The sequence below is a fragment of the Meriones unguiculatus genome, chromosome 18 (genome assembly GCF_030254825.1).
Source record: "Meriones unguiculatus strain TT.TT164.6M chromosome 18, Bangor_MerUng_6.1, whole genome shotgun sequence".
NCBI lineage: Eukaryota > Metazoa > Chordata > Mammalia > Rodentia > Muridae > Meriones > Meriones unguiculatus.
Genome location: NC_083365.1, coordinates 49603578 through 49623617, shown reverse-complemented (window position 1 = coordinate 49623617; position 20040 = coordinate 49603578). Strand labels below are relative to the sequence as shown.

The 20040-nt window shown below is 56.2% G+C and overlaps 1 protein-coding gene across 1 annotated transcript; it reads left to right on the top strand.

Moving 5' to 3' along the window:
* Positions 1-1811: 1811 nt before the first annotated feature.
* On the top strand, positions 1812-19414 carry Mybpc3 (myosin binding protein C3). The gene is made up of 33 exons (XM_021640862.2): positions 1812-1872; positions 2847-3113; positions 3580-3684; positions 3771-3878; positions 3958-4106; positions 4420-4537; positions 4928-4976; positions 5133-5162; positions 5320-5373; positions 6022-6036; positions 6270-6433; positions 7263-7395; positions 7611-7613; positions 7711-7835; positions 7923-8028; positions 8102-8268; positions 8491-8656; positions 9188-9294; positions 9403-9432; positions 11677-11816; positions 12058-12138; positions 13606-13765; positions 14225-14329; positions 14421-14609; positions 15492-15626; positions 15733-15900; positions 17078-17166; positions 17280-17475; positions 17655-17794; positions 17953-18112; positions 18208-18344; positions 18622-18808; positions 18992-19414. The coding sequence occupies exons 1-33, from the start codon at positions 1848-1850 to the stop codon at positions 19000-19002; spliced, it is 3819 nt and encodes a 1272-aa protein (XP_021496537.1). The 5' UTR covers positions 1812-1847; the 3' UTR covers positions 19003-19414.
* Positions 19415-20040: the final 626 nt, after the last annotated feature.

The window sequence follows — 20040 nt, the reverse complement described above, 5'->3', positions numbered from 1 at the left end:
GAGCCAGGCCAGGGAGGCTTAAATCTCAAAGAAGCTTAAACTCATGATGCACTGAGTTAGACACGATCCAGCAGTGACAGCGGTGATGCCAATAGCAATGGCACAGGTGTTCTGATCATTTAGCTTCCGCCGGCTTTGAGGTGAGGGGCCCGGTATCCCCCCATTTTATAGAATGGGAAACCGAGGCTCGTAGCAGTTAAATGATTGGTTCAATAATGTCACACAGCTGGGTCCATCAGGCCAGCGCAGAGCAGAGGCTCTGCTTGTTTGGAAATCAGGAGTGAAGTCCAAAGCTCCAGCCACCACAGGGCCTTCTGGAGGTTTTGGTGGCGAGCCTAGCCTTTCCCAGCTGGACCATCTCTAGCCCAGCCACAAGGTGTTCTTAACAGAATCCTCAGGCACAGCACTTTGGTACCAGGGGAGGCAGACAAGGGCCATCTAGCTTCAGTCACAAGGTGTAGGGAGAATACAGGCAGATGCAGGCAGGAAGTGAGGATCCCAGGGGTTGCACTCAGCTCATCAGGCTTGGCATCAGGTACCTGTACCCACCTGAGCCGTCTTGTTGGTGGCGCTCAAGCACCAGTTTTCAAACATTAAAAAAGAAAAGTTTTGCCTGCATGTATGTATGTGTACCATGTGTGTGCCTGGTGCCTGTGGAGCTTAGAAGAGGCTGTGAAGTCCCTTGTAGCTGGAGAAACAGATAGTTGGGAGGGGTTCCGCGAGCAGAACCTGGGTTCTCTGGGAGAGCATCAAATGCTTTTTTGGTTTTTGAGATACAGTTTCTCTGTGTGGCCCTGGCTGTCCCGGAGCTTACTTTGTAGAGCAGGCTGGCCTCGAACTCACAGAGATTCACCTATCTCTGCCTCGCAAGTGTTGGGACTGAAAGCAAGAGCCACCATGCCTGGCTGCAACAAATGCTTTCACCACTGAGCCATCTCTCCAGCCCCACACCAGTTCTCGGGAAGACTCAAAGATAAGCAGAGTGGTACATGCCTGGAATAGCAGCACTAGGAGGCTGAGGCAGGAGGTTGTCGTAGTTTGAGAGCAACCTGGATCACTAGTAATAGCTTCAACACACACGCTCACATACACACTCTCCCACACACAACAGCAGGTCATGTGGCTTTAAAGTAACTGAAATCGGCTGGAGATCATGGCTGGTCAGCTCCCGTTATATGGAAGATACTTATATATGGATTCCTTCTGATGATAAACAACCTATTCTGCTAGTGTTTGATGGAAATTCCCATAATTTATTTTTCTCCCTGTAACAACTGATCAACCTGATATGACTGAGTGTCCAGTCACAGAACAAAACCAGAGGAGGTGGGGTGGGAGGTTCGGGGATTCGGACTCTCCTGGCATTAATCTTTGGCCAGTCCTCATGACGTTAGTTAGAAGCTCCTGGCTTCTACTTTGGAGTATATTGAGAGATCCGCTCCCATGCCCTCATGTGCAGGCGTGCCTGGCACTTCCTTGGGGTGACGCTAACTCCCAGCCATTGTCTGGAACACCTTCACGGTGCAGTTTTCTGCTGGATGGGTATTCAGTCAAGGGGTGGGCCACCCCCGAGGTCCACAGAAGGTTGGAAAGCAAAAGCCATCCAGTCAGTCGTGCTGTGGGAGGGGGAGGAGAAGGAGAAGCCAGAGGGACCAAGCGGCCCTATCTTTTCCATGGAGATACCTCAGCTGGATGGAATTTGTCTATATTTAGCAAGTGGCGGGCAGGAGGCAGATAAGCAGGGCTGGGGAGGGGGTGGTCCTCATAAATACTGGGGACACAGGCTACTGTTCAGTTCCTCCTTGGATGGCCTTACCTACCCGGTGCCTGGGGAGACTGTTCTCAAGATGCCTGAGCCAGGGAAGAAAGCAGGTAGCTCCGTGGGTTGGGGCTGGCTCTGGGGAAGAGGTATTCACAGGTTGTGGGAAGGGCTAGGCCCTGGTGGAGGATGAAGCCTGGATCCCAGGAAGGGACAGGGCAGTCTCTGTCTAATTCTACGCTTTCTTCCCCAGCCCTCTGATGAGGTCGAGGATAAACTTAGTGTCAGGACCACTGAGAGCTGACTCTACGAAGCTCACAAAGTTACCAGGGTCAACGCCCCATTCTATCTTGACCTGTATTTCCTTCCTCAGCCAGAGTCCTTGCTTCAAGGAGCTCAGACTTAGGCTACAGTGGAGCCAGCTCACTGAGTCTCTGGGCACATTCTGGTCTCAGTTTCTGAACACTGTGTGGGGGGTGGGGGTGGGTAATGATCCCTTTCAGCTCTGAGTGTCTGCGCATGAGCCTGAACCAGGGGACTCACGCCACGGCTGACTCCAGATGTTGGGGGGACACTGCCTCTCTCGTCTGGGAAAGGACAGGCAAAGGGCAGAGAAACTGTAGCTAAAGGCCTGGGCCAGGCCTGTGCCCTTGCAGAGGTCACGGGGGCAGGGACCCAGCCCCCAGCCCCCTGCTGCTCCCAGGCTAGTGTTATCTCTGTTCCTTCTTAGTCGGAAGCCCTCAGAGGACAAATTTAGCTATATTCCAAGTAGGCAGAGTGCTGGGGCCCCTGCCAAGGGCCCCACGGTGGGAGAGGGGGCTGGGCCTACCACTGGTGCTCCCGGGCATGAGGTAGGAACATCCTGTGTGGTGGTGAGGACAACAGCCCGAGCCCTTTCACCTGTGATCTTCTGTCAGTTAATCTCGACTCTCACCTGAGACATAAATACGGCCGCACCTACCCTGTAGACCTATTGGAGCATTAGACGAGAGGCTCGGGGCGTGCGCACCACAGTCTTTGTGAAGAAGGGTGTCAGCAGTGGGGCACAGGGGAGCCCAGCTCCTGCCGTCTCCACCCGGCTCTTCAGGGTCAGCCTTCAGCAAGAAGCCACGGTCGACGGAGGTGACCGCAGGCAGCGATGCTGTGTTCGAGGCTGAGACGGAGCGGTCGGGCGTGAAGGTGCGGTGGCAGCGGGATGGCAGCGACATCGGTGCCAGTGACAAGTATGGTTTGGCAGCAGAGGGAAAGCGGCACACCCTGACCGTGCGGGACGTGGGCCCTGACGACCAGGGTTCCTACGCCGTCATTGCAGGCTCCTCGAAGGTCAAGTTTGACCTCAAGGTCACGGAGGCAGGTAAGAGCTTGCTGACCTCTCCCCGAGGCCCACCATGAACTGCGCTCCCCTCTTCTGCGCCAAGCTCTCTCTAGGCATTTAGCAGTGGCTGCAGCCCTTTCCGAGCAGGCCCTGAGTCTGGTCACCCCCAGATAAGACATTGGCTAGCTGTGTGTGTTGGCGGGAATCCTAAGAGATCGGTGGTGGTGGCAGTGGGGGTGCTGGCTCAAGGCCAGAGCCCGGAAAAGAGAGAGCAGATGGATCTCAGAGCTGTCCAGAGCAGAAATCTGGACATGCGGCCATCTGCCTGTGGAGGTGAGAGGAGAGGCAGGCTGGCTCCTCTTCTTGGAGCGGGCCCAGTGGCTGAAGGAGACCAGGACGCTGCTGCACAAGTGAGATGCATCTTCGATGGGACACAGGGGGGCTGTTTGAGAGAGGGTGTGTGTAGGGGGGCCTTTGATTAGAAACTGCTATGATGCCACCTCAGCTCCTCCAGAGAAGGTGGCTCCCACCCCTTCGGAGGCCCCAGAGGCGCCCAAAGAAGCCCCTGTCCCAGCCACTGCGTTGGAAGAAAATGTCTCAAGTCCTGAAGGTGAAGGGGACTGGGCAATGAGGGACAGGCCAATGGGGGTAGGGGAAGGGTGTCCTGGGATGGGTCTAAACAGCCTTCTTTCTCAGGGTCAGTCTCAGGAACTCCGGATGGCTCAGCCCCAGGGAGTCAGGGAGCCGCTGACGACCCTATTGGCCTCTTCCTGATGCGGCCACAGGATGGCGAGGTGACTGTGGGTGAGTGGGGGCTTCTGGGCTCAGGGGTGGTGTGGGAAGCCCCTGCGCACCTGTTCAGCCTGCCACCTCTTTCCTGTAGGTGGCAGCATCGTCTTCTCGGCCCGCGTGGCCGGGGCCAGCCTCCTGAAACCGCCTGTGGTCAAGTGGTTCAAGGGCAAGTGGGTGGACCTGAGCAGCAAGGTGGGCCAGCACCTGCAGCTGCACGAGAGCCATGACCGAGCCAGCAAGGTGGGACCCCGGCCAGGGACACCGAGAGCTCAGGAGGGCGGGGCATGGGGAGGCCTGGAAGACCGGGGAGCAGGGCGGAGCTGAGCTATTCACCCACGCCAGCTGGGCGCTGCACGAAGCAGCTCTGAAGTGCAGCCACCTGCTTGGAATTCCCAGCTGTGGGGTCTTGAAAGGTGGATCCTTTCTGTAAATTACACAAAATCTCCGCAGGTGTTAGCCCTGAGAAGTGAGGTCAGCAGGCTTTGCCAAACCCATCCTTCTCAGGAATGCAGGCCCTCGCCCGCCCCAGACTTCCCTTAACCCCTGCCCACAGGTCTACTTGTTCGAGCTGCACATCACAGACGCACAGGTCACTTCCGCGGGGGGCTACCGCTGTGAGGTGTCTACCAAGGACAAATTTGACAGCTGCAACTTCAACCTCATTGTCCACGGTGAGGGAGGCCCTGGGGTCTTGTCTGGTCTTGTGGTCCTCATGGGTCCTGGTCCCTTGGACTTGTCTCTGTCTCCCAACACTAAAGAGGGTAGCTAGCTGTGGCCAGATAGCAGCGCTGATCACCTGAGGTGTGAAAGAAAGCCATGCTTTCAGGGTCGTGGGAGGCTTGGAAGCAAGTTAGGGGTGGGGCTCTGCTTCCATTGTTGCTGTCCCTGCCTGACTCAGTTTGACTGTGAACTGGGAGGTAGCAGGAGGAAGGCCACTGTGGAGACTGAGATGACAAACTGCCCCACCTGTTTGGACCCGAACCCTGGGAAAAGTTAAGATGGAGTCCTAGGCCCCACTGCTTGAGCACAGCCCCCCATCACGTCACTCTCTTTATACACAGAGGCCATTGGTTCTGGAGACGTAGACCTCAGATCGGCTTTCCGCCGCACGTGAGTGGCTGTCTTTTCTCAGGGACTAGGGGAGGTCAACATGAGAGGCTGAGGCCCTTTGGAGTTTTAGGTGGGACACACGAGAATGTGAGCTGAAGTCTGTGAGGGGCAAGGGCAAGCACCTGGGTCACTGAAGAGGCTGTCTAACCCTCACAGGAGCCTGGCTGGAGCAGGTCGGCGAACCAGGTACCCCCTCCTGTCCTCCAACTGTCCCATCCACAGACCCCGGGCGTATCTGATGGAGATGGGAGGGAGCCCTGTCTGGCTGTGTCCCTTCCTCCCACTCCACCCCCTAAGCCCCTTCTAGCTCTTTAGTGAAGCTTCATGAGGTCTCTTTCCATAGCGACAGCCATGAAGATGCCGGGATCCTGGACTTCAGTTCCCTGCTGAAGAAGAGGTGAGTCCTTGGGTCTCATCTTCCAGGGCAGAGAGTTAGACATGGTATTGAGGTTTCCCGGCTGTGTGACTCTGAACAAGACGAGGTGCCTCTCTGAGCTGGTTGCCTTGTCAAGTGGATTGACCCCAGTGTGGAAAAGAGTTATATCCTGATAGCCATCCTCAGTGTGCCCCTCAAAACCCCATATTGGATCTGGAGCAGAACATTTCCGTAGACTCTCGGGATGCCATGAAGGAGGAAGAGGCTCCCCAAAGCTGTAGCAATGAGGACTTATTCCAGCCCCCTGACTTCATTTCCTTTTCTGTCTTCTCTTTCCCTCTCTCCCCATCCACCCTTCATGGCTACTGCTGCTGCTCCTGCCCAGAGAGTAAGGAATGGGGCTGGGAGGCTCTGGGGCAGGAGGATGTTAGCTTTGGGGATGGGTGCCCTTTCTGCTGGGGTTGGGTGACACTCACACCCACTAGGGTGATAGACCTGGGGTGGGCCTGCTGCCGTCATCTCTGGTTGAGAAGAATGAGAAACCGGCCTTGAAAAGTAGGGCACAGGATGGGGAAGAGCGAGGGGGTGAAGGCCCTGGGAAGGGCCCCAGTCTTGGCAGAACGGCATCCAGACTTCTAATGTGTCCCTGTACTTTTTCCTTATCTGGAGCAGCAGTTTCCGGAGGTGAGTGTCCCACAGCCTCAGAGCCCTCTTCAGCACCTCCAGCCCAAGACCTCTCTGGTTCAACCCCCAAGACTGGGAGGGGAGGGGAGGGGAAGGGAGTGGAGAATAGGGGAGAGGAGCAGAGGGAAGAGAAGGGGGCAGGGGCAGGCCCTCAATCTGTGTCCAGGAACCCCTGTCCCAGGAAGGGGCAAGGAGGGACTGCCTTAAGCTTCTGGGTGGGCTGTGGGACACAGGGACTCGAAGCTGGAGGCCCCTGCTGAAGAAGACGTGTGGGAGATCCTGAGACAGGCCCCACCATCGGAGTACGAGCGCATCGCCTTCCAGCACGGAGTCACCGACCTGCGAGGCATGCTGAAGAGACTCAGGGGCATGAAGCGAGACGAGAAGAAGAGCACAGGTCAGCCCTTCCTGCACACAGGAGAGGAGGAGGTGCCAGCTAGCTCCCAACACAGGACGATTGCTGGGCCAGAGAGCGTCACACCAAAGCCCACAGTATGGGCTGAGGGAGCTCTTGGGGGCAAGACAGGGAGCAGCGGTGGTGAAAAGGACAGATTAGCATCGAAGCAAGGCACTGCATGTTCTACCTGATTGCCTAATTTAACTCTCCCAACAGCACCACCATACAGGGAGAGTATTAGTTCACTTTAACAAGTGAGGAAACCCAGGCCAGCCTGAGTAACCGGAGGCTTGAGCAGCCTTGGCTTTACCAACGCGGCTACAAGGGGAGCCATTGTTGCGAGGTGGGCCTGGGCTCCAGACTCCTCCGCACCACAGATTAGCAGGGTTGGGGCCTTAGGTCACTCGCCATGTCTCCCTAAGCCCTGTTTTATCTCTACAACACGAGACCCAGGACAACGGCCTTGAGAAGTGGGCAGTCATAGCTCTAAGGGAGAGGAAGCTGTAGGGATGCTAAAATGAGGCTTGGCATTAACAAGAGGAAGAGAAGGACATGGGTTCTATTCCTAGTCCTCGTGATAAGATTCCATCTTGCTGGATGCCTCTAACCCTGCCCGAGAGCTGAGCAGTTGGAAGAGGAACCTCAGAAAAGACAAGAGACCAGAGACGGACAAAAAGATGGATAGGCACAGAACAGAGATGAGAAGACACCCAGAGGGTGTGGCAGGGAGACACAGCCGAGCAAGGAAGATGCTGTCCCCTGCCGTGGCTGCTGGGCCTGGGGGCGGGGTGGGCATTGGGGGGTGGCTGGCCTGAGATGTGGGGTTCAGCCTTTCAGAAGAAGCTGGAGCCTGCGTACCAGGTAAACAAAGGCCAAAAGATCCGGCTTACTGTGGAACTGGCCGACCCAGACGCCGAGGTCAAGTGGCTTAAGAATGGACAGGAGATCCAGATGAGTGGCAGGTGTGGTGGTGGGGGTCTGGGCCCTGGGGTTAGGAGAGAGCTGCACTGTCCCCCCCCCCCGATCTCTTTGACTCTGGCTCCTGGTCCTGTTTGTGTTTTCCCCCATCTCCTCCCCACTCCTAATTCTAGGTCATTTGACTTAGCCCATCTCTCTTTTTCTCTCTCTATCACTTCCTTCTATGTGGAACACGGCACCGGCCCCTTCTGTTTCATAGCAAGTAAGTGTCCTCCTTGACAGCCCGAAGCAGGCATGGGGTTTATGAAGAGCACGGAGCTCGGTAGGGCTCCCCTGACGTGCCCCTGTGCCCTGCCCAGGTACATCTTCGAGTCCATTGGGACCAAGCGCACCCTGACCATCAGCCAGTGCTCGCTGGCTGACGATGCGGCCTACCAGTGTGTGGTGGGGGGCGAGAAGTGCAGCACGGAGCTCTTCGTCAAAGGTGGGCCCGGGCCCAGGGAGCCCTGGGAGCCCTGGGAGGAAAGGGGAGCACAGGGGACCAGCCTTCATGTTGTCTCTCCCTGGACAGAGCCCCCGGTGCTGATCACGCGGGCCCTGGAAGACCAGCTGGTGACGGTGGGTCAGCGTGTGGAGTTCGAGTGTGAGGTCTCAGAGGAAGGGGCCCAAGTCAAATGGTGAGTGCAGGGGTGTGGGTGTGAGAGGCGAGGCGGCGCTGGAGAATCGGGACATTGTCCGTTGTCCGGCCAGGCTGAAAGATGGGGTGGAGCTGACTCGGGAGGAGACCTTCAAATACCGGTTCAAGAAGGACGGGCGGAAGCACCACCTGATCATCAACGAGGCGACCCCGGGGGACGCAGGCCACTACGCAGTACGCACGAGCGGGGGCCAGGCCCTGGCCGAGCTCATTGTGCAAGGTGAGGGCCCCAAGCCCCAGCGAGGCCGGCCACGTGGAAGGAACAGGCTCTGGGCTAGTCTTCCAGTCTGTCTGTAAGATGGGTGTGCTGACGTGAGCACTGCAGGAAGCGTCAGGAGGGCCGTGTGGGCCTGGTCCACGTCACCTCCCCCCCAGCCTGCCCCACAAAGGTCCACCCTACGAGCCCATTCCTCCTGAGCTCATAGGCTCTGTCTATCCCCAGAGAAGAAGCTGGAGGTATACCAGAGCATCGCCGACCTGGCGGTGGGCGCCAAGGACCAGGCCGTGTTTAAGTGTGAGGTTTCCGATGAGAACATTCGTGGGGTGTGGCTGAAGAACGGGAAGGAGCTGGTGCCTGACAGCCGCATAAAGGTGTCCCACATAGGGCGGTGAGTGGAAAACGAGGCAGGCCAAGGGGAGAAGGCCAGACGGCGCGTGACAGCAGGAGAGAGGGAGAGAGATGGGAAGACAAAATTACAGGGGAGGAAATCACGGGAGAGTCACCCCAGACAGAGGGCAGAGATACAGAGGCAAGGAGTGTGCGAGACAGACAGGGTGAGGCGCCCTGCCCTTCCCTCAGCTGTGCCCAGCCTCGGCAGGAGGCCACTGAGAGGACGCAGGTGCTGGCTCATCCCGGAGCCTGTGGGGGCTGTGCTGGGCTCCAGCTCACAGAGATCACCCAGATCAGGGACTCCCCTACCATGGGTTTGACACCCCCCCCAGGCCAACTCCTGCACTGTTGACTTCAGAAAACCTGTGAGGGAGCTGGAGAACATGAAATTAGAGAAACACACACACACATACACACACACACACCAAGGAGCCACAGCAAGGCACAGTCCCCTGAGGTCGGGTGGTGTATGGAGAAGCCAGAAATGTGTGACTCAGTAGGGGTCCTTTGACTTACCACTGCCCTTCAGGGTCCACAAACTGACCATTGATGACGTCACACCTGCCGACGAGGCTGACTACAGCTTTGTGCCTGAAGGGTTTGCTTGCAACCTGTCTGCCAAGCTTCACTTCATGGGTGAGCTCGCACTGTGTGTGTGTGTGTGTGTGCTGGGGACACGAGCAGGATGCCCTGTGTCTGAGCCCTTCCTTTCGCTTAGAGTTCCTTGCTCGTCTTCTCTTTCAGAGGTCAAGATTGACTTCGTGCCTAGACAGGGTGAGTCTCGGGACCCTTTGTGCCACCTCAGGTTTGTCTTCTTCCCCACACCACCCAACCCTGACTCCCTCCCACTCCAGACACAGGGACGGCAAAGATCTGAACCTAAGACCCATGTCTCAGGGTTTCTATTGCTGTGACAAAACACCGTGACCAAAAAGCAAGTTGAGGAGAAAAGGGTCATTTGGCTTATACTTCCACCTTGTGGTCCATCACTGAAGGAAGCCGGGACAGGAACTCAGGCAGCAGGAACCTGGAGGCAGGAGCTGATGCAGAGGCCGTGGAGGGGTGCTGCTTACTGGCTTGCTCCTTGTGGCTTGCTCAGCCTGCTTATAGAATGTAGGAGGAGTCCCAGCCCAGGGGAGGCCCCACCCACAATGGTCTGACACCTCCCCCGTCAATCACCAAGAAGACACTTGACTGGCTGCCCCGCAGTGTGACATTATGGAGGCATTTTCACAATAGAGGTTTCCTCCTCTCGGATGACTACAGTCTGTGTCAGGTGGATAGAAATCTATCCAGCACGACCTATGACCACAGGCCCATTTATAACCTCTCTGGCCTCTGTGTGTGTATACGTTCGTGTCTGGGCAGGTGGATTCACACTCATGCACACAGGGGTGGGGGTGCCTGCGGTTCCCAGAGTCGTCCTTAGGTGGTATTCCTCAGGCCCTGTCCACGCTGAGGCTCTCACTGGGACTGGGGCCCACTGATTGGGTGAGGTCAGGTGGCCGCCCAGGGAGCCCCAGGTACCCACCTGTCTCCACCTCTCCAGCGCTCGGACTGCATGTGCACATCTGGCTTTTCTTTGTGGGTTCTGAGCATCAAACTCAAATCTTATTTTGCCAACTGAGTCATCTCTTCCGGGCCTGATTTACTCAGGACTGAAATGAAAGATGACAGCGTGTCCTTCTCAGGGACGGCGCCACCGCCGTGAGGTGTTTGCCCGGCTCCCCTTTCGTCGAACATACCTTTCTTTCCTTCCTTCCTTCTTCCTCCCTTCCTCCCTTTCCTTCCTTTGTTTTCCCGGGACACAGTTTCTCTGTGTCAGGCTGTCCTGACTGGAACTCCCTCTGTAGACCAGGCTGGCCTTGAACTAGTGATCCTCCTGCCTCTGCCTCCCAGGTGCTGGGATCAAAGGTGTCCTCCGCCACCACCAGTACTCATTTTTTTTAACATTAAAATTTATCCGGGCATTTCACAATCCTAACTTTAGGAGACCACCTCAGGCTAGGGCTTCCTCCAGGTCACTGGTGTCCAGCATGGGGTCACTCAGCATTATCAGCCCACGTAGGGAGGTCTTCACCATTAAGTCCATTTGGAAGCATTGAACACTGATCACCTCAGAAAGTGGGTTAGTGTGTCAAAGCCCCCTCCCCCCAAATCTTGGACCTGTTTAATACAAGCATTCCTGACTTGTGTGCCCTCTTTTTCTGGCAGGGTATCTGGTATTCTCGAAGGCGTAGTGGGCGAGGTGTGATCGTAGGTCACCAGAATGTTATAAACTCCCCAACAGAGTTGCTGGGCGCAATGGAAGGTTCTAGATCTTGTTTGGGTTGGTCTTGAGACACAAGTGTGTCTCAAGACGGGGCTGGTGAGAAAGCTCAGAGAGGAAAAGGCGCTTGTCACACAAGCCTGGGACCTGAGCTCACTCTTTAGCGCCTACGTAAAGGAGGAAACCAGCTCCACTGACGCCCTCTGATCGCATGCAGCATGCATACCGTGGCCCGCCCGCCCACCTGTCACGTGTGCACATGTTTAATGGCACACGTTATGGTCCTGATGGTGGGTGCCGCACTGAGGTGCAGGTTGCTTCCGTGACTTTGCATAGACCTTGCGCAGTTCGTGGGAGGCTGAGGCAGGTCGTCTGGACTAGACTAGAGAGGCCCTGAGGTTTTTATTTTGTTGTTGTTGTTTTCTTTTCTTTTGCCTTTTGAGACAGGGTCCCTCTATATAGTTCTGGCTGCCCTTGCTATGTAGGCGAGGCTGTCTTAGCTCACTTGTCTCTGCCTCCCAAGTGCTGGGATTAAAGGCATGCACCACTATGCCTGGCTGAGACCCTGTCTTAAACCAAAAATCCTGTAGGGACGAACTATACTAAAACGTGCACTTTTTCTTGTACATAAATTATGCTTAGACGGAATTGACAAAAACCAACCATCAGGGACATGAGGTCCCAGCATCCACCAAGCACCGCTGTACCTCCTCTGCCTCCTTTTCTCTGAACTGTACTCTTCCATACAGAACCTCCCAAGATCCACCTGGACTGTCCTGGCAGCATGCCGGACACCATTGTGGTTGTGGCTGGCAACAAGTTACGCCTGGATGTCCCTATTTCTGGGGACCCTGCTCCCACTGTAATCTGGCAGAAGACTATCACACAGGTACTGTGGCTCCTCCCTCAGTTTCCCTACCTGTACAACGGGTGTGTGGGATCAGATGAGTGTTAAGCTCTCTCCATACCATACCCGACACTATCCCCCTGCCGGCGTAAGTCCCAGTCACTGAGAGCACAGAGGTTCCCCCATTGGCCAGAAGGCAGAGCATGGTGGGAGGCGCAGTGGGGAACGGAAGAAAAGCTGGCTCAGCACCCCTGTTGGTAATTCTGGTCCATCCTGTTCCCAGGGGAAGAAGGCCCCAGCTGGGCCACCCCCGGAAGCCCCAGGAGATGCAGGCGCCGACGAGGAGTGGGTGTTTGATAAGAAGGTAAGGTTGAAGTTGGGCTCTGGCCTGTGGTATCTCATGGTATCTACTCTGAGGAGCGACCTGATGGGCTCTCGAGGCGGGCAGAGGGCGGGGACCAACAGACCCCTCATCAAGGTGTTGGTGCCCTTGACTTTGCTAGGAATGGTCCCTGGATCCCTGCCTCATCCCCCCCCATTCTTTTTAGTAATATTTTTCTTTATTCTTGAAAATTTAATACATATTCACGATGAAAGATGAGCATGCCTGCCATTTTAGCCCTCCAACTCCCAATATCCCTTCCCGATATCCCTTCTCCTCTTTTTCTAGACAGGGCCTTATGCAGCTCTGGCTGACAGGGAACTCCCCGAGTAGACCAGGCTGGCCTCAGAACTCACACACCTGCTTGCCTCTGCCTCAGGAGTGCTCACTTTTTCGTTTTTCTCTAACACACTGAGTTCAATCTGGGCTGCCGAAACGTGCCTGAGTCTGTGCCCACCCATGAGCAAGAGCAACCTACCAGCAACCCCCTCCCAACAGCGCCTCAGTCAGGGTGGGCCTCAGAGAGCACTTGAGCTGCCTCAGACTTCTAGCTGGCTTTACCAAGTGCAGGCAGCCACAGGTGACTGCCACAGCGGTGGCGAGGCCAGAGGCGGCATTTCACGGCGCTCCTCCCATCCCCTAGCTCATACATTCTCTGGAGTCATAACCTTTAGAAGGCAATCGACAGACGATGTGACCATTTAGTAAACTAACAATGGCAGGCTCAGCTCTGGGGCCTATGACCTCCTCAGCCATGGGCTTTTGATCAGGATTACGGTAGCAGACACGGCATTCCCTTCTGTGGAGCAGGCCTCAGATCCTAATAGAGCCATGCCAGGGCACCAGGGGCTCCTTGCCTGCCAGGCTGGCATCTTGGCATGCAGGCTTCAGTGCAAGTAAGACCGTTGATAACTTTTCTCCCCGAACAACCTGCACAGCTCCCCTGGCTCTCTGAATGCTAGCTGGCAGGGAGGACACTTCCTTATTGGTCTGAGATGGTGTGTCCCTAGGCCTGACCTTGGCTGTGTGCGAGTGGATTCCCTCGCACTCTGATGCCAGGGCAGCTGCCTGACATGGCCCAGTTCTGTGTCTCTCCTCTGTGTCACTGCTGGTCTGGTGGTCTTCCTGAAGCTTCACAAGAGCTCTGTGGGGGTCACATTCTTCCCACTTGACAGATAAGGAAACTGACACACGTTTCCCTATAGGGGCTACGTTCTGTGATAAAACTAGAGTCTGAGCTCCTGGCCTGTGTTGTGCCTGTGGTGTCACACTGAAAAATTGAAACTAGTCACTTTCAGGGGTGCGGTTTGCACCCAGGCTGTGCCCCCCACTTCCCACAGACCCCCCACAGACCCTGAACTGACTTTCCCTCTCAGGGAAGGCTGATGGCTACTGTGCAGGCTGGGGTCTGACTTGGGCCTTGACCCCAGCCCTCTCCACCCCTTCCAGCTGTTGTGTGAGTCTGAGGGCAGGGTCCGTGTGGAGACCACTAAAGACCGCAGTGTCTTCACAGTTGAAGGGGCGGAGAAGGAAGACGAAGGCGTCTACACTGTCACAGTAAAGAACCCTGTCGGGGAGGACCAGGTCAACCTCACAGTCAAGGTCATTGGTGAGCTTCCGGCGGGAGGGCACAGGCCGACACTACAGAGGGCCCATCCGCTACTCACCATTATCACCCTAAGGGGACACTCTAAAGCAGGCAGTGGTGGTGACTGGGACTTTTATTTTTCTGCCCGAGAGGAGCCCTGGCTGAAGGGGAGATGTATGTGCAGAAATGTCAGTGTGTGTGTGGCACTGACAGTTCTCTGGGAGGAATGAGCCTAGGACAAATCGTTGTGTTTTGGAGGCCTGGGTGGGGTCAGGCGGATGTGGCCCATAGGAGCCGGGCCACGAGGTAAAAACGAACAGTGGGGAGCCATCAGGAGTTAGATGGTGGATGGAAACATAATCCGATTCTGGATTCCATTGACTCTGTGGGGGTGGGGGGTGGAGGGGGGCAGAAGGTGGTGAAGAGAAGGGGTGCGCGAGGCCTCGGGCAGAGCTGATGCAGTTCCCCTTCCTCACCAAGATGTGCCAGACGCCCCTGCAGCCCCGACGATCAGCAACGTGGGCGAGGACTCCTGCACTGTACAGTGGACACCGCCTGCCTGTGACGGGGGGCAGCCGGTCCTGGGTGAGCGCCAGGGCGCAGGGACGGCCAAGGGCCGCTGCTCCAGACCCGAGCGACGGGACACAGACCCGAGCTCTCCTCTCCTCTCTCCCAGGTTACATCCTGGAGCGCAAGAAGAAGAAGAGCTACCGGTGGATGCGGCTCAACTTCGACCTGCTCAAGGAGCTGAGCCACGAGGCCAGGCGCATGATCGAGGGCGTAGCCTACGAGATGAGGGTCTACGCGGTCAACGCGGTGGGCATGTCCAGGCCCAGCCCTGCCTCTCAGTCCTTCATGCCTATTGGTGAATATGCTCAACTCCCAGAATGCCCTGGGCCGAGGGGCGGATGGTAGCAGCCTCTTAGCTGATGGGCGACCTCTCTATCAGGCCTTTGCAGGCATGGTCTCTAGTGGTGTGTGTGTGTGCACGCGCGCGCGCACGCACACCTGTCTTGCATTACAGATGAGGGAACTCAGGCTGGACAAGTTGAATGGCTTCAGGGTCACCTCACTGGTAGAACGGACACTCTAGTGAGTGCTAGCTGCATCTTCTCTCCCTGTTTTGAGACAGGATTTCACTTAGGTAGCCCTGGCTGGCCTCAGACTCACAGAGATCCACTTTCCTCTGCCTTCCCAGTGCTGGGATTGAAAACACATGCCACCCCTCTGAGGCCACAAGTAGGTATCAGATCTCCTGGAAATGGAGTTACAGGAGACTGAGTCACCACATGGGTGCCAGGAACTGAACCCTAGTCCTCTGCAAGAGAAACAAGTCCCTACAATGGATGAGTCACAGCACCATCCTGCAGCTTTTTTTTTTTTTTTTTCCAGGAACTAATTTCTGGTTTGTGTAACTCACCTGGCTGTACTTTGCCAGGAAAGTCCCTCATTTCAGGATAGCTTTTGGCTTTCTCTTACTCCTGTATCACTGAAAGGCGAGTTCTTTCTGCCTCCTCGTGTCCTCTTGGCTCCCAGCCTCTCTTTTGAGTCCTCCTTTCATAACTGCTCTTGGTTTGTAAGTCAATCCAGAGACGTGTATTAATGCAGATGGAGTGTTCCCTGGAAGGGCTTGGAAGCTAGCAGAAGGGAAGGCCTCGCTAGGAGATCAGCGGACAGCTGAGGACCTGGTTACGCGTGGCATCCTCCCTGCCTGGCACGCAGACCCTCTTTACCTGTCTCTGTGCAGGCCCCCCCGGTGAACCAAACCACCTGAGTGTGGAGGATGTGTCCGACACCACCGTGTCCCTCAAGTGGCGGCCTCCAGAGCGTGTGGGGGCAGGGGGCCTGGATGGCTACAGTGTGGAGTACTGCCAGGAAGGCTGTGAGTACTCCCCGGGGCCAGCCTCAACACCCTGGGGCCAGCCCTCAGAAGGTGCTAGTGAAGTGAGGTGTGATTTTGCCTCTCCCTGCTCCGTGCCCACACCCAGGCTCTGAGTGGAAAGCTGCTCAGCAGGGGCTGACAGAGCGCACTTCGCTGCTGGTGAAGGACCTCCCCACTGGGGCACGGCTGCTGTTCCGGGTGCGGGCACACAACGTGGCAGGGCCTGGAGCCCCTGTCATCACCAAGGAGCCAGTGACCGTGCGGGAGATACTGCGTGAGTGCCCTCCTGCTACCGGGCCCGACACTTTCCCTTTCCCAATCAAGGAGAGCCTGCCAGAGGCGTGGGCTTTAGTGGGCAGGGGCGGGGGCAGAAAGGGTCAGAGCCTCCATCTCTGCCTTGGGCTCTTTTGGTTTTCCCATCAGCCCCTACTTCTGGAGCAGGGACAATGTAGGCTAAAGCTTCCATGTCCTCAGTGTCAGCTCCAGCACACAGATACAGTCCACAGAACTGGACAGCGAGGCTCCTCAGGGCCACTTAGGGTCACGGGAGGCACACTTTCCATTCTTCTGTTGCTCGTTTTTGTTGTTGTTTGAGACAGGGTCTCTCTATGTAGTCCTGGCTGTCCTGGGGCTATGTAGACCAGGCTGGCCTCAAACTTACAGACTGCCTCTGCCTCCAGAGAGCTGGGATTAAAGGTGTGTGCCGCTCGTGCCTGGTTCATTCTCCTGTTCTTTACCTGAACAAAGGTGGAAGGATTGGTTCTCTAGTTTGGAAAGAAGCAACAAACTGAAGTCCTGGGAAGATGTCCCAGAAGCCTAGAACCACACCCTTTACTCACATTTTACAAGATGTGTCACTCCAAGTAACCTTACCCTCATCCTTACCCTCTATGCTCAGTGCAGCTGAACATAATGGCGTACACCCGTAATCCTGGCACTTAGAGGTGGAGGCAGGAGGATGAGACGTCTGTGACCTGTCTGGGCTCTGTGAGCCCTTCCTTGAAAAACAAAACAAGGGCTGGAAAGATGATGTAGCAGTTAAGAGTGCTTGCTGCTCTTGCAGAGGACCAGAGTTCCGTCTCTGGCATCCGTATGTGTGCCTCACAGCCATTCATAACTCCAGTTCCAGGGGACCCACGGCCTTTTTCTGACCTCTACAAGTACTAGGTACACTCTTGGTACACACGCATAAACACAGGCAAAATGCCCATAGACATAAATAAATCTAAAAAATGACCCCCCCCCAAATGATAGCAGTATCCCGAGGCTCAGTGTATGGCATCTAGTGTGTCGCACACGGGAATTGCTGGTGGGTTAGGAGGGTCTGCCCAGGGCAGCTTCCTTTTCAGTACAGCACTCTGGGCCCTGCCTCAAGAGACTGGACCTGCGGGATCATTAGGGCTGGGCTCTAGAAGGGCCCTTGTTGAACTGCCCCCCCTTCCTACCCACAGAACGACCACGGCTCCAACTGCCCAGACACCTGCGCCAGACCATCCAGAAGAAAGTTGGGGAGCCTGTGAACCTCCTCATCCCTTTCCAGGTAGGTTGACCCCGTCCCCATCCCGAAGGAGGAACCACAGAGGAAGGATCTCCTGGGGCCATGGACCCTCGTGGAGACTGAAGCTCAGGGTTGGGCTGGCTGACCTCCCCTAGGGCAAACCCCGGCCTCAAGTGACCTGGACCAAAGAGGGGCAGCCGCTGGCAGGCGAGGAGGTAAGCATCCGCAACAGCCCCACAGACACCATCCTGTTCATCCGAGCCGCCCGCCGTGCCCACTCCGGCACCTACCAGGTGACAGTCCGCATTGAGAACATGGAGGACAAGGCCACACTGGTCCTGGAGATTGTGGGTAGGTGGCCCTGGAGCCTCCCTTTCAGCATGCTTGTCTCCTGTCCCTGAGCCTAGGAGGCTCAGAACCCCTGCAGAAGGTGGCTAGACGGAGGGGCTCCTGTTTGCTAGCACCCCCCCCCGCTTCTGCTCGGGCAGCTTCAGGATGTGCAGTGATCCAGTCCGATCTGTTTCCTGCAGACAAGCCAAGTCCTCCCCAGGATCTCCGGGTCATCGAGACTTGGGGTTTCAATGTGGCTCTGGAGTGGAAGCCACCCCAAGATGATGGGAATTCAGAGATCTGGGGTTATACTGTGCAGAAAGCTGACAAGAAGACCATGGTGAGCCTGGGCTCCTGGGCCTCCACATACATCCGCTCCTAAGGTCCAGCAGCCCTCCCCTTACTCTTGCCCCCCGATTCATTAGTCTGGTTTGGAGGCACCAGGGGTACCCGAGAAAGGCAGAGGCCCCTCAGAGAGCCTTCCTTCTCGCCCTCCAGGAGTGGTTCACCGTTTTGGAGCATTACCGTCGCACTCAGTGTGTGGTGTCGGAGCTCATCATTGGCAACGGCTACTACTTCCGGGTCTTCAGCCACAACATGGTGGGTTCCAGCGACAGAGCCGCTGCCACCAAGGAGCCTGTCTTTATCCCAAGACCAGGTGCTGTACCCTCGCTCCCACTGCGGGGAAGCTGGGGAAGGGAGAAAAGCCGAGCTTGGGGTGACTCAGTTGGTACCAAACCCTGTTGCCAACAGGCATCACCTATGAGCCGCCCAAGTACAAGGCCCTGGACTTCTCTGAGGCTCCAAGCTTCACCCAGCCCTTGGCAAACCGTTCCATCATTGCGGGCTATAATGCCATCCTCTGCTGCGCTGTCCGGGGCAGTCCTAAGGTAAGGACTCAGGTCCTGGGCTAGCCTGACAGGAGGCTGGCACACTAGACTCCCCTTGGGTAGTCCTTTCCCCAATTTGTATACCATCTTTGCTCCATCTCTTTCAGTCTTCCCCCTGAATGGGGCCGGCGTCCTTATTGTCGGCTCTGTGTTCATTCTCAGCCTTGGGCTGAGTCTGGTGCTCCAGTGGGAACCTCTAGAATAGTTCCTCAGAATTCCCACCACTGCCGCTCACCAAGATGCTTTCCTTCTCTCCCTCTTTTTACTTGATGTACAGCCCAAGATTTCCTGGTTCAAGAATGGCCTGGACCTGGGAGAGGATGCCCGGTTCCGCATGTTCAGCAAACAGGGAGTGTTGACCCTGGAGATCAGAAAGCCCTGCCCCTACGATGGAGGGGTCTATGTCTGCAGAGCCACCAACCTGCAGGGCGAGGCACAGTGTGAGTGCCGCCTGGAGGTGCGAGGTGAGGAGCCTTCTGGGCCGGGGCTGGGGGAAAGCAGGACAGTAGCAGGGACCTTGGCATGGCTCCGCTGCCTTGCTCAAGCAGCACCTGTGGCTGCTAGAGCGCCGACCCTGGCATAGTTCAGTGGATCTTGGCCTCTGGAAGAGTGGGAAGCCAAAGGGCTTGTCTCCTTCCCTCTTACAGTTCCTCAGTAACCAGGCTGGCTCCCCAGGGATGGCTAGGTATGTATTCCAGACTACCGGAGACCAAGGGCCTAGGAGGGCTATCAGGAAATGGGGGTTCAGGGGGCCTCTGTTCACTCACAAGTCAGCCTGTGCTACAGGTACAAATGGATGCCAGCCTATGTACCAGAGGGAGCTGGAGGAGCACCCCTTTCCGCTACTGCATGTGTGAATGTGTGTGCAAGTGTGCGTCCTGGACAGGAAGGACTGACTTGTCAGCAGTTATGCCAAGCAAGTCTGCTGGGCTCTGTGGAGTGACGTCAGAGCTCCTCAGGAGTGCTGTTGATCTTGGGGGCATAAAGTGTGTGGGTCCCAGAAATGGTGACTGGGGACAGGCCCTTCTGGCTGGCTCATTGTGTAAAGGCAATAAAAGATCAGTGCTGTCACAGAGGCTGAGGTTTCCTGTCCATCATGTTCATCCCCACAGGAAAGCAGATAGGCATTTGCTTGGTCTTGGCAGGCATGCCATTGTCCAAAGAGGGGAACACAATTTCCTGTGTTTGTGAGACATTGATTAGCACTATTGAGGATATGAGTCTCCCCGAAAGTATGGAAAGAAAAGCCACAGGAGCCATAGGTGTTCCTTTGTTGGCACAGCCATGAGCCTCCCTCCTGGAACCCAGGTCATGGCAGCTGGGTGCTATACAGTGGGTGGGGTAGTGGAGTCCTGCGCTGCACTGGTTACATTAAGACCCCATGTCTCACACAGGACAGGATGACTCCATCCAGCTCAGACAGAGGACATTGCAACCTTCTTTGTCTGTCCTCCTCTTCAGAGACGACATTTCTTTACAAATCTTGTGGCCAGCAGGTCTCAGAAGTGTCATGGTGGTCCAGTGGGTATTCAGGGTTTCCTGTGGCATAGATGCCCCATGATGGTTTGACCTGGGCAACCACTTTACATTCTACTCAAAGTAAGACACACACTTGGCCAAGAGCACAGAGCCCTGGACCGCAGGCCTCGTGGAGGCTGGGTCATATCACACACACACGATCACACGTGTTAGGGCA